This window comes from Plasmodium gaboni, chromosome 3, assembly GCF_001602025.1.
Source record: "Plasmodium gaboni strain SY75 chromosome 3, whole genome shotgun sequence".
In the NCBI taxonomy this organism is placed as follows: domain Eukaryota; phylum Apicomplexa; class Aconoidasida; order Haemosporida; family Plasmodiidae; genus Plasmodium; species Plasmodium gaboni.
In genome coordinates this window covers 69,503-89,304 of record NC_031483.1, presented here as the reverse complement: position 1 = coordinate 89,304, position 19,802 = coordinate 69,503, and the positions used below count along the sequence as shown (strand labels likewise).

General features: G+C 18.5%; 4 protein-coding genes across 4 annotated transcripts; 2 read left to right on the top strand and 2 right to left on the bottom strand.

Annotated features, from left to right (window-relative positions):
• Nucleotides 1-1,085: 1,085 nt before the first annotated feature.
• Nucleotides 1,086-3,743, bottom strand: PGSY75_0303400 (palmitoyltransferase; the record flags this gene model as incomplete). The annotated part of the gene is made up of 8 exons (XM_018783892.1): nucleotides 1,086-1,124; nucleotides 1,240-1,303; nucleotides 1,430-1,510; nucleotides 1,627-1,754; nucleotides 1,863-1,978; nucleotides 2,094-2,134; nucleotides 2,264-2,337; nucleotides 2,436-3,743. The coding sequence occupies 8 exons, from the start codon at nucleotides 3,741-3,743 to the stop codon at nucleotides 1,086-1,088; spliced, it is 1,851 nt and encodes a 616-aa protein (XP_018643475.1).
• Nucleotides 3,744-6,268: 2,525 nt separating this feature from the next.
• On the top strand, nucleotides 6,269-6,968 carry PGSY75_0303300 (putative DNA-directed RNA polymerase subunit I; the record flags this gene model as incomplete). Its single annotated transcript, XM_018783891.1, has 2 exons — nucleotide 6,269; nucleotides 6,508-6,968. Coding segments are annotated over 2 exons (462 nt in total).
• A 670-nt stretch (nucleotides 6,969-7,638) lies between these two features.
• PGSY75_0303200 (putative HAD superfamily protein) lies at nucleotides 7,639-12,267 on the bottom strand (the record flags this gene model as incomplete). The annotated part of the gene is made up of 5 exons (XM_018783890.1): nucleotides 7,639-7,716; nucleotides 8,455-8,533; nucleotides 8,699-8,799; nucleotides 8,935-12,076; nucleotides 12,266-12,267. Coding segments are annotated over 5 exons (3,402 nt in total).
• Nucleotides 12,268-14,704: 2,437 nt separating this feature from the next.
• Nucleotides 14,705-19,012, top strand: PGSY75_0303100 (hypothetical protein; the record flags this gene model as incomplete). Its single annotated transcript, XM_018783889.1, has 1 exon — nucleotides 14,705-19,012. One exon carries the CDS (start codon nucleotides 14,705-14,707, stop codon nucleotides 19,010-19,012), a length of 4,308 nt encoding a protein of 1,435 aa, XP_018643472.1.
• Between the last annotated feature and the right edge of the window lie 790 nt (nucleotides 19,013-19,802).

The window sequence follows — 19,802 nt, the reverse complement described above, 5'->3', positions numbered from 1 at the left end:
AATATAAACAATATTATATATATATATATATATATATATATTATTCAAAATAAAAATTTGCGTCAAATGTTTTACCAAAAAATTAATATTTTTAGTAAGGCTAAAAACAAGTGATTAAAATTTAGAACAGCATATTTTTAAAAAGGAAAAATAATAATAGATATGAATAAAAATTAATGAATAAATAAATAATAATGAAATAAATATATTTCAAATATTGAATAAACTTACATATAATAATTTTTCTAAACTCATATTTTCACAAAATATATATAATATATAATTATATATATATATATATATATATATATATATATTTTGAGTCCATTTTATTATTGTACATATTAATTTAAATAATATATTTATTTATTATATATTATCATTTTTATAATTTATAAAGGTTAAAAAAAAAAATTATAATAAATAAAGGGAAGAAATAATATAAAAGACATTCTGTGTATTATTTTATTTTTTTCAAAAGAACACTTTCAAAGTTAATATATCTTTTTATTTTATTTTATTTTATTTTATTTTATTTTATTTTTTTTATGAATAAATGTTTGGATAAAAGAAAAAGGTTTTTATAACCTTGCAAATACTTTTATTTTAGATGTATATATAATATATATATATATATATTAATGACATGATTGTATGATATCAAGTGTGTATATGTAATAAAAATTAAAAATAAAAGCATATTACTAAAAAATATAATAAAAAAAAAAGAAAGAAAAAGAAATAATGCGGAAATGCAGAACACTGATTATAATTATTCGCGTGTGTACATATATATAATATATATATATATATATATATATATACTATTCTGTCATTTGATATAAAAAGATATAAATTTTTTTTTTTTTCTTATTAATTATAATTATTTCTATAAAGGCTATATTTTATTAGATCTTCAAGATTTCTATATTAATAGAAGAAGGAATATTTGTTATATTTTTTATATGAAATTATTTTATTTTATTTTATTTTTTTTAAAGTGAAGATTAATAAGTTATTTATGTTTATGACAGATACAAATAATATAATACCAAAGGTTCGAAATAAATTAACATTTCTTAGTATCATGTGTTTGATATTAATGTATAACACACATCATTAGACTGTAAAGATAAAATAAAATAATATATAATAAATAAATAATTACATGTACATATATATATATATATATATATATATATATATATATATATATATTGTTTAGTGAAGATTTATTACCGTTTTTTTGCATTGTCTAACATATGGTTCATCATAGTTTAAGGACCAAAAATAATAAATGTTTCTATAAAAAAAAAAAAGGAAAAAGTATATAATATTTTGCTAATATGATTCTTTAAAATGTTTGTTTTATCTTATTTAAATATTATTTTATTTTCTTTCATTTTATTTTATTTTTTTTTTCTTTTACTTTAATATTCCTTTTAAGTTTAAATTTTGGAAATCCCAACATCTTAAATCGGTATTATATTTATCCGTTATATGATTAGGTCTAAAAAAAAAAAAAAACAATAAATTATATATATATATACATAAACATTTGTGTATATCTATATATACAAACTGTCATATAGAAAAAAACATATATTTTATATATTTATTTATTACTTTTTATAGTGCTCGTAAAAAGTGACATTCGTCAAAATCGTTCTTGTATTTCTTGCAAATAAATACGTAATAAATGCAAATAATGTTATATTAATAAAATTACATAAAATGACTAACGATCCAAAAGCCTAAAGAATAAAAATAAATAAATAAATAAAAATAAAGGTAAATTATATTATTTCTTGTATGTAAATATAACGAACGTAAAAACTTCTGTATTGCATTCTTTTACTTACATAGTTGATTGTTGCTTGGAATAAATGAAAATATAAATAAACATAATAGTAATTATATAATAGTAAAACAAATATGCAAAAGATGAACATATAAAAACAGCGCTGGTTTTTTATTCCTGTAAAAAGAGGAAAATTTAAAACATATATAAAATGATAAAAGAATAAATACACACACATACATATATATATGTATATATTATTTATTTATTTATTTAAATTTGTTGAGTTTACCTATGCAATTATCAACCCATACACAGTGATGATCTTGATGTCTAAAAAAAATAAATAAATAAAATAGAAAAATAGAAAGTATAATTTTTTAAATACATTTATTTTTTATTCTAATGCATAGAGGTGATAATTTTAATTTTTATTTTATTTTAATTTATTTTATTTTTTACACTATGCAGTGGAAACATTCAGCACAGTGATGAACCCTTGGAGGCTTTATAATATTGCAGGTCACACAAATATTCTACAAAAAGAAAAAATATATATATATATATATATATATATATATATATATATATGATTTTCTGTTGACATATATAAATATTTGTGCCTTCATTTTACCCTTGGGTTTTGATTATATAAAATTGCATTCCTGTAGTCCTCATCCAAGGAATTTATTCTTTCCTGAGAAACCTGAGAATATAAAGACAATTTTTGATACTCTAGATTTATTAAGATGTCATTATATTTATTCGATAAAGCTTGATCATGATTAATAGGTGTGAGGGTATTAAAATTAGTAGAAATAATTTTTTTATTAATTTGAAATATTTCCCTTTCAATATTATTAAGTTGATATTCTGCATTTCCTTTGAAGGTTCCATTATACATTAAATTCGAATTTTTATATTTCATACTTTGTGTATTTTTTTTATTTTTATTGAACACATAATTTTCTTTATAAAATCCTGGTGATTTAAAGTAAAGCATGCACCATAAAAATTGTTGAAATAGCCATATGGTAATCCAAATGAGTGATTTAATATGATATTTGTTAATAATAGAAAAGGAGTGAGCTATATTAAAATAAACAATAAGATTTAATAATGCGAAAAACCAAAAATAAAAGGCATAAATGGTTTTACATATTTTTAATTTTGAGCATATTTTATTTTGTAATACCCATTTTTTTAATAATATGTATACTAGAAAATATCTATTTTTAATACATAATTGAAAAACATTTGTATTTTTATTTTCAATACATGAATAATAAACCATATTTAAACAGCCATAATCACATAATAATCTTAATATGTCAATATCACAATGACGTACAGCTATATGTAATACAGTATTTCCATAGAAGTCTCTATGATTAATATTTACGTCTTTGGTTAATAGCCATTGTAAAGTACTTATATTATTTTTTTTAACACTTAAAAATAAGGCAGTTTGTCCATGTTCATTTTGTTCTTCTAGGCTAACACCATTCATATATAATAATTCTAATATATGTAAAGCTTCTAAAATTTTATCTTCATTAAATTCACAAATAGCTGTTAAGAATGGACTCATTCTTCTTCTATTCTTATGAAATAAAATAGATATACCAAAACATTTTATTAATAATAACACTATTTCGTAATTACTATTTTTAATAGCATAATAAATAGGAGTATCATTATTTACTAAATCTTCTTTTTCTATATCACAATTAAAACTTATCAATTTCTTTACTAGTTCCGTGAAACCACAATAACATGCCCAGTGTAAGATGTTTATAGAATTCAACATTTCTATGTCATTGTTTAAAAGATATGGTTGTATTAATATTTGTAGTCTTATAAAATCTTGATATTTCGCGTATTTTATTATTTCATATTGTTTTTCTAGTACCTCGCTGTCTAGGCTCTCACTGTCATTCATTTTTAAGGAAATAGATAAAAATAAAATTAAATAAAATCAAATCAGGTTTTAAGAGGGGGGTGGGATTAACAGGTTACATATATAAATATTATGTGTACTTGACAGAAATATATACATATATTTTTAATATGTATCTTTTTTTTTTTTTTTTTATATATTTCTTCTTCCTTTTTCGTATAAATTAAAATAGACGTAAGTTACATGAAAAAAATGAAAATATATAAAAATGAAAATGTATATGTATATATAAAATAACAAATGTTATATAATGAGAAATATTTGCATAAATAAGGATAAACATATATATATATATATATATATATATATATATATATATATGTTTACTGTTTAACAACTAAATACAATTTTAAATATTATTAAAAATTAATATACTATTAATATATTAACAAAAAAAAAAAAAAAAAAAATATAAAATATATAAAGCATATTGCACATAAATCTTAGGTAAAATTTAGAAATTTTTTATTTTTAATATTTTTATTCTCCACATAAATATTATTTAATTTCCTTCGTCCAGGATATATATATATATATATATATATATATATATATATATATATTAAATATATAATAATATATATATTAAATATTATATATATTAACCCATTAAAGAAATATATATATGTAAATATGTATTTGTATAAGTATTATATATATATATATATTGTATATATTTGCACAGACGCATAAATACATGTATATTTATATTTTTTATATATTATATTATATATATATATATATATATATATATATATGTATATGTTTATCAAATGATATGTTAAAATTTTAAAGTTATATCTTATTCCAAAACTTATTAACAGGACAAAGTATATAAAATGTTTTATTCTTTTTACATTTACTTATGTATAATTTTTTATATTATATAAGTTTAAAATCGATATGAGTATTTTCTCCTCTTTTTAAAATTACGTAACTATTTGTCCTATTTTGTGAACATACAAAAAAGGGGAAAAAAAAAAAGAAAAATATCCATTAAGTTAAAGGGTTACAATATATATATATATATATATATATATACATAATAATATATTATATATACATTATTTTCTTTATTTTTATATTTAATTTTTATTTTTTTTTAAATGGAAAAAAAAAAAAAATAATTAAAGGACTCAATAATAATTACATACCCATAATTTTAAATGTGTAAAGAAATTATTATATTATGTCAAATTGTCTTATAATTTATATAAGCCATATAAAAAGGTCTTATTCATTATAATTAAAAATAAAAAAAAAATGGACCATAAATATGTGTTATAATAAGAAAAAGGAAATACAATATTCCATATAAACTTAAATTATATGCACTTGATTTTAATACAAAGATAACTTAACGGACGTATTTATAAGTTCTTGCGGGTCTACAAGAAAAATGAAAAAAAAAAAAAAAAAAAAGAAGGTAAAAGAAATTCAGAATTTTTAAGGATTAACGGGGTACAATACTTACATAATGTAAAAAAAAAAAAATATTATTACTATATATGATATATATTTTATATGATTTTTTTTTATATTATACTTTTTTACGTGCAAAAAAAAATTTACGAAAAAAATGACCGTAAAAAATTAATATTTTCTTTTAGGATGTAGATCAAAAAATGAAAATATAAAAGAAATATATTCTTAATACACAATGAATGAATAACTTAAATATATATAATATTATTATTCTATATAGCATATCCATATGAACTTTCTTTTGTTATTCTTTTAAAATTAAAAAAATATATATATATTATTTTGACATATATTTAAAAAAATGAAATTTGAAGGGACTTCTATATATATATATATATACATATATAATATTATTTAAACTTAATATTTTTATAAATTTTACGTCAAAATATAAAATAAAAAAAAATATATATATAATTACATATATAATATGTATTTTTATAATGTTGTTATACCCGTGGATGATATATATTTTTATGGAATTAAAATAATATTTATATATAAATATATAGGCAAAAAAATATATATTATAAATTATTATATTATATATTATATAATTGTATATATATATGTAATGTATAGGTATAAAAAAATGATATCAAATATATATAATAAATAAATACCAAGTATAATTTTATTATATTTATTTTATAAGGGGAAAAAAAAAAATATAAGTATATAAATAAATAAATATATAAAAATATTAATGCTTTTATATAAGTTGTTTTACTTTAATTAATTTTTTACTGATTTAACCTCCTAATTTTTTATATTATTTTATTGAGTTTTTTTGAAAAAAGAAATAATAAAATGAATATTATATGAACAAATAAAAACATATATATAAATATATTATATATATGATATAAAAAGAAAGAAAAATAAAATATATATGAATTTCATACGTTGTTTTATGTTTAAAATTTTTTTTAAGGGTTAAATATTTTTGCCATATATTAATAATATTATTATTTATTTATAATATTTTGTATATATATATTGTCATCATATATAGAAACAAAAGTAATAATATAATTATAATAGAAAAAAAAAAAAAATAGAAAGAAAACAAATATAAATATATAAAAACATAATGACATGATATTATATATATGTATGTTTATGTATAAATGAATTATGAATATATGTTTATTTTTTTTTATTTTATTGCTTAATATATATATATATATATATATATATGTATACATGATTGTAGGATAATTATTTCATATCATTCATTTATTTTTTTCTTTTTTTTTAGTGGATGGCTTTAATGATAATTATTTAAATGAGGATGATGATTTTATGGGAGATGAATTTGGTCAAGGTATTGATAGTGATGATGGTGAAAATTATGAAAATGATATTGATATAATAACAGACCATCAAATAAAGAAAGACAATAAATCAGATTATGAGAATTCTGAGGCTAATGAAGATAATATTAGAATAACTAGTCCATATTTAACTAAATATGAAAAGGCTAGAATTATAGGTACTAGAGCTTTACAAATAAGTTTGAATGCACCCTTAACTATACCTATAGAAACATCAAATGATATGATAAATAGTAAAAATGAATATGATAATTATTTAAATAATGATCCTTTAGTTATAGCTGAAAAGGAATTATATAATAAATCTATTCCATTTATTTTAAGAAGATATTTGCCTAATGGAAGTTATGAAGATTGGAGATTAGATGAACTTATAATTGATTGATAATAATGTATATATATATATATATATATATATGTATACTTACAGATTTGTTTATTTATTTTTAAATGAACCATTGTGCATATATAAAAAGATGTATATATGATGTATATACAAGGATATATACGTGTCTATATATATATATATATATATATTTTAATCTTATATATTCGTTTGTGTACTTTATTATTTTTTTAGTTATTACAACAATATTTATCTCATAAAAACAAATCGAAATATTAAAAAAAAAAAAAAAAAAAAAAATATATATATATATATATATATATACATATATATGTTAATTTTTTTTTATGTAGATCTTCCAAAATGCATTTATAACAAATACTAATATTATACTTTTAAAAAGATATTAGTTGTATTTCTATTAATTTTTTTTTAAAAAGAAGTTAACAATATGAAATAAGAATGAACAAAAACATATTTATATATTAAAAACAATTATTTTTTATATCATAAATTTAAAATACTACTTTTTGTTATAATATATCAAAATGTACACATAAATATAAATAAATATATATATATTTAAAAATTAAAAATGCATACTTTTTTGAAAACAACAAAAAAAAAAAAAAAAAGAAAAAAGAAAAAAATATTTTAAATTAAAACTCAGATAAAACAATATAATAATAAAATAAGTGAATTATTTAAGTTAGCTACTGTCGCTAACATTCATGTACTTTTCATAAAAGGATAAGCTATTGATTTTCCAATACTGAAATGAATTATACTGAAAAGAAAAAGAAAAAAAAAAAAAAAAAAATTTATTATATAATATGTGACAAGAAAAAAAAAAAATTAATTAAATATTTATTGTCTATATATTTCTACATACATATGTAATACTTATATATATTTATAATAAAGAATATACACACAGGAATATATATATATATATATATATATATATATATATATATAAAGCATATACTTAAATAATTTTCATGAATATATAATATATTTATATATTAATATTATTGAACTTTTTTCTTTTTAATTTTATGAAACTGTCAAAATATGAACATAACATAAGAAAATTAAGTATTATAAATAAACATAAATGATATAAATATATATATACATATTTTTGGTTTTGAAAAAAAAAAAAAAAAATTTTTTTTGGCTGTTTTGAAAGTTAAATTTTAATTCAGTTGGATAAAGTAAAACAATGATTAAACACAAATTTATATTTTAATATATATTATCATATAAAAAGATCAAAATGACAACAGCAATTTACATATGTGTCACTACATTTTAGTATATTTGGAAATAATATATGCATATTATAGTAACAGGTAAGAATCATTTATACATGTATATATATATATATATATATATGTATATATCATGTTTTATATAATTAATTAGGGGGGGAAAAAAATTATTAAATAATAAAAATATGTATATATATATATATATATATATATTTTATTTTTTTTTATTTTTTTTTATTTTTTTTTTTTACTTGATCATCATCCTCTCTCTTTTTATCATTTTTAATACAAGGAAACATATGTTCTGTTATTTCACTCATAGTTTCATAACTAAAAAACAAGAAATAAATATTTAAAAATGATATACAAATAAAGGAACTCAAATACATATTAATGAAATGGATATATATATATATATATATATATAGAATAATTAAGCATATAAGGTATTATTTATTTAGGTTTTATTATTATTTATTTTTTATTTTATCTTACGTTTTAGCATATGTCGAATTAACGTGGTGGACAATTCCTCTATTATCAATAATGAAAACTTTTGCCTCTGGTACTCCAACTGATATATAAGCTCTATGATCCTATATAAATAAATAAATATATATATATATATATATATATAATATAATATATACACAATATATATATATATAATATAATATATACACAATATATATATATATATATGATGACTCATATAAATTTTTTTTTCTTACACTTTCGGTATTTCCAAAAGCTGCATAGAATGGATTGTGATTGAGGGGGAATAGATTTCTTATATCCCTTAATGCTGCTATTTTAAAAATGTAAGGTTTTTTATCAATAACTTCTCTTTTGAATGAAGGAAAGAGTCTGTCTGGGCTTAATATTAAAGGTCCATCTGGCAATTTATTATTATCATTTTTTTTTAGTCTGAATAAATATTCTCTAGTTGAATCTGCTTGTCCAATAGCTCTAGCTGTTAGATATAAGATATGATATCCATTTTTATTAATTTTGTTGAATAGTTGAGAAACTCCTACATGTGACCAATCTTTACCTACAATAGGCATAATGTGTCCTAATACTGTTGATTTAGTTATAGTACCATCTACATCGGATATAACAATTTTTGCATTTTTTTTCCATAAGTAAATATTTCCCGTTATACTTTTGGTACCTTGTAAAGAGGACGTAACTAGAAATGTAATTGTATTAGCACCTTCTTTTAAATTTAATGACTGTAATTGTTCAGATGTTGGTCTTAATGATTTACGATATCTTACTCTAATTCTATCTTGACTACGTCTAACACTACTTCTTTTACTTAATTCACTTTGATTATGTAATGAATGTAATGTATCCCTTTTACTTTTAGAATCCTTGGAATCTTTTCTTTCTATAATATTATTTTTATCACCTTGCTCTTTTTTTTTTTTTTTATCTTCTATTTGATTATTTGTTTTTGTATCTTTATTTGTACTTTTATTATTTGTTGTATTATCATACTCTGCACTTGAGACACCAAACCAATTTCTCCAGCTTTTATCCTTTACCTCAGAAAGGGTTAAGGATGAATTTAGTAATTTTTCCACAGCCAAAATAGATAAGGGTTGATTAAATACAACCCAAGATGCTAATAAAGGTAAAGCAACTCTGGAGGGATAATAAGGATCTTTTTTATCAAATCTAAATACAAGTGATGGATGATACCATAAATTAGAATTTTTATCTATTTGATCATAGGTAACAATATTAGCTTCAAAAATATTCTTGTTATGTATTTCTATATTATAATCATTTTGTTCGTTATCAATATTTTGATTTAATAAAAGATGACCACACAGGCTACATTCTATTCTATTTTGAATATCATCATCAAAAATAGCGTCTTGGTCTCCTTTTGACTGATTTAGGTTATTATTATTATCATTATTATTATTATTATTATCGTCATTTGAATCTATTTCTTTATGTGTATAATTGTCTAATGAAGAGCTATGTTTTTTATCTATTCCTTTTTTTAATTGTTTTTTGTTATGTTCATTTGTAATATCTTTTGTTTGATCATTTGTAATATCTTTTGTTTGATCATTTATATGATCCTTTATATTATCTTTACTATTATCCTTCGTATCCTCTTTTGTATTATCTTTGGTATAATCCTTTTCATTAGATTTAATACTTCCCTTCTTATATAACTTTTCTTTTTCTTTTTCCAGTTCTTTTAATTTCTCTCTTTCTTTTTCTTTTTCTCGTACTTTTTCTATCATAATTTCTTTAACCTTTTCCTTTGCTTTTTCTTTTTCCTTTTCTTTCTCTTTGTCCATTTCATTTTCAACTTCTTTAACTTTACTTTCGACATCTATCAGCTTATTATCGGATAGTCTTCTATTATCAGCATATTTATTAATATTTTTAGAATGTTTTCTAATATGATTACTATTTTTTAACATATTTTCTAATATACTTCCTTTTCTATCTCCATTCGCTTCTTTCTTTTCTATTTGAGTTTCTTTTTCTTTTAGTTTATTAATTTTTATGTTCATATTTGTATTAGATTCTTTAATTGCTTGTCCATCTTGATCTTTTATTGATAGATTATTGTTACCTTCATTTTTTATTTTTTGATTACTTATATATGCAATAGTTTTTCTTTTTTGTTCATTACATGGTTTAACTTGACTAAGACCTGTAGGGTCACTAAATTTTCTATCCTTTTTTAAAGTTTCTTTAATTTGATCATGATTATTTGGATGTGTTTTATTTACATTAGTTTCTTTTGAAGAATGATGTGTATTTTCTTTTTTTTTTTCTTTGTGTGACATGTTCGTATTATTATGTACGTTTTTTTTTTTCCCATTATTATGTGCATCATAACTTCTGTCTTTGATTAATTTTTTTTTTTTTCCTGTTTTTCTAACATGTGATTCACTAAGATTTCTTTTCGGAATATATATTGGATCATCTTTATTGGTAGCATGTTCATTAACTGATTCGCTTTTTTTATAATACGTTTTTGTTTTAATTTTATTTTTATGTTTTTTTTTATTAACAGAAGAATTGATAGAATTATTATTGTCTGAAACCGCATCATGTGTTTTTAAATGTGGTAATCTTCCCCATGACCAAGACCATTCAGAATTTATATTTTGATCGTCAAATTCTTCTCTTCTTTTATCAGTAAGATTAAATTGTTTGATATTACGATCAATAATATCATCGTCGTCTTCATCATCATCATCATCATCACTATCTTGATCAATTCCATGATTTTTCTTATCATGAGAATTTTCTTCTTTTAGTCTTTCTTTTTTTATGAATGAATTATTTTTTTTATGTTCTTCTTTGGAATCTTTATGTTTCTTACTCTTATTTCTTTCTGTTTTTGAATGTTTATCTGTTGATTTTTTTCTTTCTAGAGCAGTATTTAGAAGAAAAACTTTATCTGAGTCATCTTCATCACTTTTGAAATTATTAAGTGAATCATCAATACTACAGCTATCAATATGATGGTCATCATAAAAATAATAATATTCATTACGTGGGGAGGACAAAGGGGAAGTTTCTAGATCTTCTTCAACATCTTCATATGTTTTTTCAACAAAATATGCTTCCCCTGCACTTCCTAATTTCATATGTAAATTAGTGCTTTTTCCATTTACTAAAATACTTACAATTTTTTCTTTCGATCGTAATAATTTCGTTTTCCCGAAACGTACATGAAAAGGAGTAGATTTGTATATAACTTCTATCTTGTCATTTTTTAATTTATTTTCTATTTCTGATTCGATACAAATAATAATATCTATACAGCCACTAAGGGTTGCTTGATTGAAATCTAGAGCATTGGAGACACTACTAACAATTTTTCCCCACCTGTAAAAATAAAATGAAATAAAATAAAATAAAATCAAGAAATATAATAGACAAAGGTAAAAAAGAGTATACAATGATATATGAAGGAATAAATAAATAAATAAATATATACATATATGTGTGAGTACTTTTCTATTCATTATAATTATATATATGTATATACATTTTACATATATAAAATATTATTACATGATTTTCCTAGATATAATTTATACGTAACAAATTAACATAAGTTGTATTCCATAAAAAATTAAAATAAAAAAAAAAAAAAAAAAAAAGGCAACTTTGATATATTATATATATATATATATATATATATATATAATATTTCTTTATTCATATATTATCCTTGGTGGTTATTTATTGGGTTGTTATATTTTTCAATTTAAAAAAAAAAAAATAATAATAAATAAGATATTTGAACATAATAATATTTCAAGTTTCAACTTTAATAAACATTAAATTGTTCCCATTTTTAAATCATAGTAAAAATATATATATATATATATATATATATATATATATGTATGTATAATGTATACAATTTTCATATATGTGAGAAAATGGTTGGAGAAAATTGAAAAAATGATGAAAAAAAAAAAAAAATAAGAAAAATATATTTTACCAAACATACATAAAATTAAAACAATTTATATATATATATATATATATATATATATGTGTAAAAAAGAAGATAATATAAAAATGCTGTTCATGAATTTTATAATGAATTTATTTTTTTTCATGTTACTATTTCTTATTATTTTTTTTATATTATTATTTCTGAAAGAATATAAAATGTAATATTAATATATATATATATATATACATGTATATTAACAGAAAAAAAAAAAAAAAAAAAATGAAAGAAAAATAAAAATTCAAGTCTACAGGTATGTGTGGTATTTAATAATTATATTTAAAAAATTAGAAAAAAAAAAAATAATAAAACATATATATATTATATATATATATATATACAATGTAATATATTTTATTTATGTAATATATATTATTAACTCGTTCAGGTGTGTGCATCAAAAAAAAAAAAATAAAATAAAATAAAAAATAAAGAAAAAAAAAAAAAAAAAAAAAAAAAAAAAAAAAAAAAGGAATATATTATCGCATTTATATATTTACAGAAAAAATATTATTATATATATATATTATATTATACATAATATTTATAATAATTTGTTTTATATCTTTATATTTTGCATTATTTATTTATTATAATTTTTTTCTTTTGGTGATGATACGTATTATAAAATCTATTCAAATGAAAAACTTAAAATAATTTTTTTTTACATTTGTTTTGAACCGTTTTTTTTTTTTTTTTTCTTTCTTTCTTTTTTTGTTTTTTTATTCTTTTTAAAAATGATTACATAAAAATGTAGAAAATAAAGATATAATGTTTATATTTTCCGAATTTTTAGATTTTCAAAAACGTCAATTTGTATACTTTTCTAAAATAATAATAGGAAACTCAGAAAAAAAAAATTTATGACATACTTAATATTAATGTGAAATATAAGTACAAATATATATTTAAACATATGAAAATGGTATCTATATATATATATAATATGTAGAATATAAAAGAAATATATCATATATATATATACATATATATATAACATATTTATAATCTTATTTATATTATTTTTGTATTTTATATAATATTAAAAATTTATAAAATATATTTTATAGTTAATTTTAGTATATATCTTTTTGAAGTATTATAATATCTTATGTTATTTTATATTATATTATATATATGTGAATAATATTTCAAAAATATCATATTTTTGAAAAAATTAAAATATATAAGATCAAACGTTCTTTTAACTATTATCTTATTTATTTATATGTATATATTTATATATATATATATATTTTTTTTCATTATTTATTTCATTTGTACATTATGGAATTATAAAAATATAATTCATAAATATTGTTTTTTCATGTTGTTATAATTTATATAAAGAAAAAATTTTATATGTTAAATATATATATATATATATATATATGTTTTTATTTATCTATTTATTTATTCCATCAAACAAATATGAAATATTCCTTATAAATATTATTGTAAAATATTTGTTGTAAATATGCTTGTAGATATAATGCTAACGTTGTTATGAAAATATATATATCAAAAGAATACCATAAAAAATACACATATTTTTATAAATATTATGAATTGTGGAGAAAAAAATATTACATTTTTAGTTATGAAGAGTTTATATTATATATATATATGATAAATATTATCTATCTATATCATATATATATATATGTATACATATTTGATATATATTTTTTTTTTTTATGAATTTATTAATATTTGTATAATATAAATAATATTTTAATTTTTTATTGGTACATATTTATTAAACATACAATAATATGCTATAATATATATATATATATATATATATATTTTAGATATGAACAATATTTGAGAATATTTCTTTGAATATGAAATATAGAGTTTACATTATTCAAAATATAATGACATTTCAATTTAATTAATATAATAATTATTTACCATATGTACATTATAATATTTCCCTTTTTTCATATTTTTGCGTTTTAATTTTTATTTTAATATTATACAGAATGTACGATTCTTGTTATGATAACAATTATCTACATAATTTTGAATATAATTTAATTAAGTCATATGACACTATTAAGAAAATACCAGAGAAAAGAGAAAATATTAACATTGATAAGGATGACGATGGTGATGATGATAATGATGATATATATATACACACCAAGAATATAGATAATTTATGTTTGAAAAAGAAAATATATTTGTTAGGTTTAAATTATGATGAATATATTTTATTAAGAGGTAGTTTTCGTTTTAGAGTTATAAAAGGGTTAATTAAATTTAATGGAGAAATAATAAAACCTTCCTATGAATATAGGAACGTATTAATACCTCATTTTTATCCCTTATTTAAATTGATAGCTTTAAATGTTAATAATGTAAAGTATAAGGATAAAAAATTTATATATGATGATGTGGGTTTGGTAAATGTTGATGAGGGTAAAAAAAAATCAAGTGGTGCTTTGAGTATTTTTGGACTTATAAGAAAGAATAGTAATGATACTAATAAAAATAATGATAATAATAAAAATAATGATAATAATAAAAATAGTGATAATAATAATAATAATATATTGAGTAATAGCAGTATCCATAGTAATCATAACAATGTTGTTATTTTAAACAATAATGATAATATGAATACTTTTAATATTACATCAAATAAAGATAATTTAAAAAATATAGATTTTGATATTCCACTAAAAGATAACGATTGTATATATGAATGTGCTCAAACCATTTTAAAGAATTATTTATTTGGATTAAATTTATTACCTGAGGATAATTTCAAAAGAAATGATTTTTATGAATATATTATACATTGTAATAAAGAAGATGTAGCTGGTTATTCAAGTTGTTATATGATAAATACTATGAAATTAAGTTTATATTTTGAAAAATATCCTATTATAATTGCTTTTGAAAAAAAGAAAGACTTTTTATATTATTTATATAATAATAATAGCGGTCCTACAAAATTAAATTTATCAAATTTTAAACAAAATAATACACTATATATTGATACGTATCAATTTTCTTATATATTAAAAGAGTTTCTATTATATATATCTAATAAAAAAACATATAAGATACCAGATATTATTAAAAAAGTAGAAGATGTTGATAAAAACTTGAATAATTATTATTTATTGAATAATGTGGACAAAAAAAGTGAGAAGCCTACAAATGAATCAATTTCAAAAGATGTTAATTATCATATTGATAAAGATGGTGTTGTTAGAATGTGTGATCCAGGACATTGTGAAACTCCAACTAATTTAAATAATGATACAAATAAATATGCAAATGTAGATAATGTGGAAATTGTCGGTGTTCAAAATGAAAGCTCTAAATTAGATAAGGATAAATGGTGGAATAATTTTAAAATAAATAAAGGTAAAGAAAATATTTTTGAAATATCATCTGTTGAAGAATGTAAATATGAAATAGATGAAAATCGTAATTTTGTTGAAACAAAAGAAAATAATAATGTTAAGAAAGACGATTCAATATTTAGTTTATGGAATACATTTAGTATATCAATTATAGGGGATAAAGGGAAAGGTAAAAGTTTTTTCGTTATAAATTTTATCAATAATTTATTAAATTATTATAAAGGTGTTATATTAATAGATATTGATGTAGGTCAACCAATTATAGGATTAAGTGGGTTTTTATCTATATATAAAATTAAGTGTCCTATAAATAATTATAATTTTTTTTATGTTGATAAAAATAAATATAAATGTATAAAAAAAATATTTTTTGGAAGCTGTTCTATAAATGAAAATGTGAATTATTTTATTAAATGCTTAGAATATTTATATTATTATTTATATTTTGTATATTTAAAAAAGAAAGAAGAAAAAAAGAATAAGAAGAAAAAGAGTGCAAAATTTTGTTTTCCTATAGTTATCAATACATTTGGTTGGATAAAAAATATTGGATTATTTTTATTAAATTTAAATATTTATTTAAGTAAATGTAATTTTGTTATACAAATTGATTCATTAAAAATTCCTAAGACATTGAAGAGAAATATGAGTAAACAAAGTTTACATTCGTATATGTTTAATGATTTACTTTTAATAAGAGAAGACGATAAGGAAAATACATTTTATAGTATTTTAAATTTGAATAATAAGAAGGTAAATGTTATTTCTAAAAAATTTTCCATATTTAATATTATAAGTGAATATAGTAAATTAGATGAGAGTCATTTTATATTTTATAATTTTTCTATGTCTTTTCAAAATGAGGAAGAAAAAGAAAAAGAAAGAAAGAGAAGGCTTTCTAACATTTCTTCTTATACTTCATCATCTACATATAATTCATATAATTTATCAGGTGTGAATCAAAAGGATGGTAATAGTTATAATATGCGTGGATATAAATCATATGGAAATTATGATAATTATGAAAATTATGGAAATACAATGAATGATATGAATAGTAACAATAATAATAATATGATTAATACATATTATGGTAGTTATAAAAGTTCTGGAGATTATTATAAGAAGAGTTATAATAGTAGTAGTAATAATAATAGTAATTTGTATTATGATAATAATATATGTAATTATTCAAAAAATATGTTTTTAAATAATCATACTAAGTCAAATATTATTAATCATACATATAATAGAGCGCCTATTGGTTCATGCCCAAGTTTTAATAATAATAGTGGTAATAATAGAAGAAGTAATCCATGTTCATTAATGGATTATATGCATAAAGCGAAACACTTAAAGTTTGATGATCACGTTATGTTTTCTTCAAATGTTGATAGATATGAAGGTAACAGTAGAGGTACATTAAATGAAAATGTGTGCTATAATAACAAAATAGGACATAATGAATACAGCAATAATAATAATAATAATAATAATAACTATTATTATAATTATAATGATAAGAATCGAAATGATATATATCAATTTAATGAATCAAATTATAAAAATATTGAAAATTATGATTATTATATTAGTAAGATGTCTCATTTTTTTGATAGGAATTGTGTTAGGGTTATAAATTATGTTAGTTATAAAAAATTTTTATCTTATATTGATATGGACAAAAAAAAATATAAAGATAAAAGTGCTTCTATTTTACCAAAAAATTTAAGAGCTTATAGATTTTTTTCCTACTTCTTTTATAAATTTAAAGAAATAATCTTTTATATACACAGTTATTCTTTTTATGATGGATTGAATGACTTTTTTTTTAAACACGAAAGTTATGTTAGAAGTTTTAATTTTTCTTCTTTAGATGAAAATATTGAAGAAGAGATAAAAAATATGGATGCAGATAAACAAATTCTTGAGGATGACCAAAATTTAAAATGTGAAGGAGAAGAAAAGAGTTTACTACCACCACTGAGTAATGATGTAATACATGATTTAATGCCTCTAGAAAGCACCTTGAAGAGTATTCCATTAAATATAATAAATGATATTGGTGATAGAACATTACATATTGATGTACCATATTTGAGTAATGAGGATGATACAAATAATATAAATAAGAAAGATAACTCTGCAGAAAATAACAACAATGATAAGATAGTTACGAGTATTAACACGGATGATTATCATAATAATAATAATAGGAAAGATGAAAATAATAAGACGAACCATCATAATAATAATATGGATAATCCATATAATAGTGGTGAAAGGATAAATAATACATATTATGAAGATGATAAGGTAAATAAAAAGAATTGCATATATTCATGTGTGTTATTCGATTTAAAAAATATAAAACTAAGTAATTTACAATTCAAAAATGATTCTTCTGAATTTTCTGATAATGAAGATTTTATAGCGTTTAAATATTTCTTTAATAATATAATATGTTTATGTAATGATAATTCAAACAATGTAAAAAAAGATAATATATCAAGTAATATTAATGAAAAGAATGAAGAGATAATTTATCATATCGATAAATTAGATATAAATAATAATTTTGAAAATGTAAATTCAATAATAAAAATGGAAGATTTAAAAAAGAATAATGTTAAATTAATTCCAATAAATGAATCATTTACACATATATTAACAGCATATGTAAAATTAATTGATAATATGAAACTTATCATATATTTACCTCATTGGTTTATTGATTATGATTTACTTAAACAAGTCAATACTTTTGTTACAGGCTCAGGTTTAATACCTTATAATATAAATGATATAATTAATAATTATTCGGTTTATTTAGATATTATGAGTCCCAAAGATATGAAAATTATTAAATACTTGAAGGAAAGAAAAACATCTTCCTCTTCAGAATATTTATGATATGTTTCGATAAAAATAAGATATGTTTATTAAATATAACATTTTTTTTTTTTAACAAATTTTTTTAATGATGTATAAATAAATGTAATATCATATTAAAGAAAAAGACACATGAGTAAAATATATATGCAAAATGATTTTTATATATAAATTAAAAAAAAAAAAAAATCAAAATGTTACATAATATTATATATATATTTTAGAACTTTATGTATGCACAGAAATGTATATATTATAATTATAAGCTTTAAGAATAATACTAAATAAAATTCCCTTTTTCAATTTTTTGCTTTATATATATATATATATATTTATTTATTTTTATTATTTTTTTTTTTTTTTTGTGATTTTTATTGATATTTATAAATATCTTATATTTCATATGTATGATTTATTCTTTTTATTTTTTTACAATGATTTTATTATAAATATTTGAAAATAAAAAGTAAACATATAATAATTATTTTTCATTAAATATATTGATTTTATATTGTATAAATAAAAATACCGTTTAAAATTATTAAAATTGGCACGTCTTAAAATATGAAATGTAAATATTACAAGTTATATTTTTATTATATTTTATTTTTATAAAGAGAAATTAAGTGTATACATGATAATATCATTTGAAATATTTGAAGAGTTAAACAAATTATGGATTATATTATATAAATAAGTAAAAAAGTTTAAAATATCAAAATTATAAATATATGTGAACATGTTTTTGAACATGTTTTTTTTTTTTTTTTATAAAAAATATAGGTAACTATTTGGCACATATATATAATAT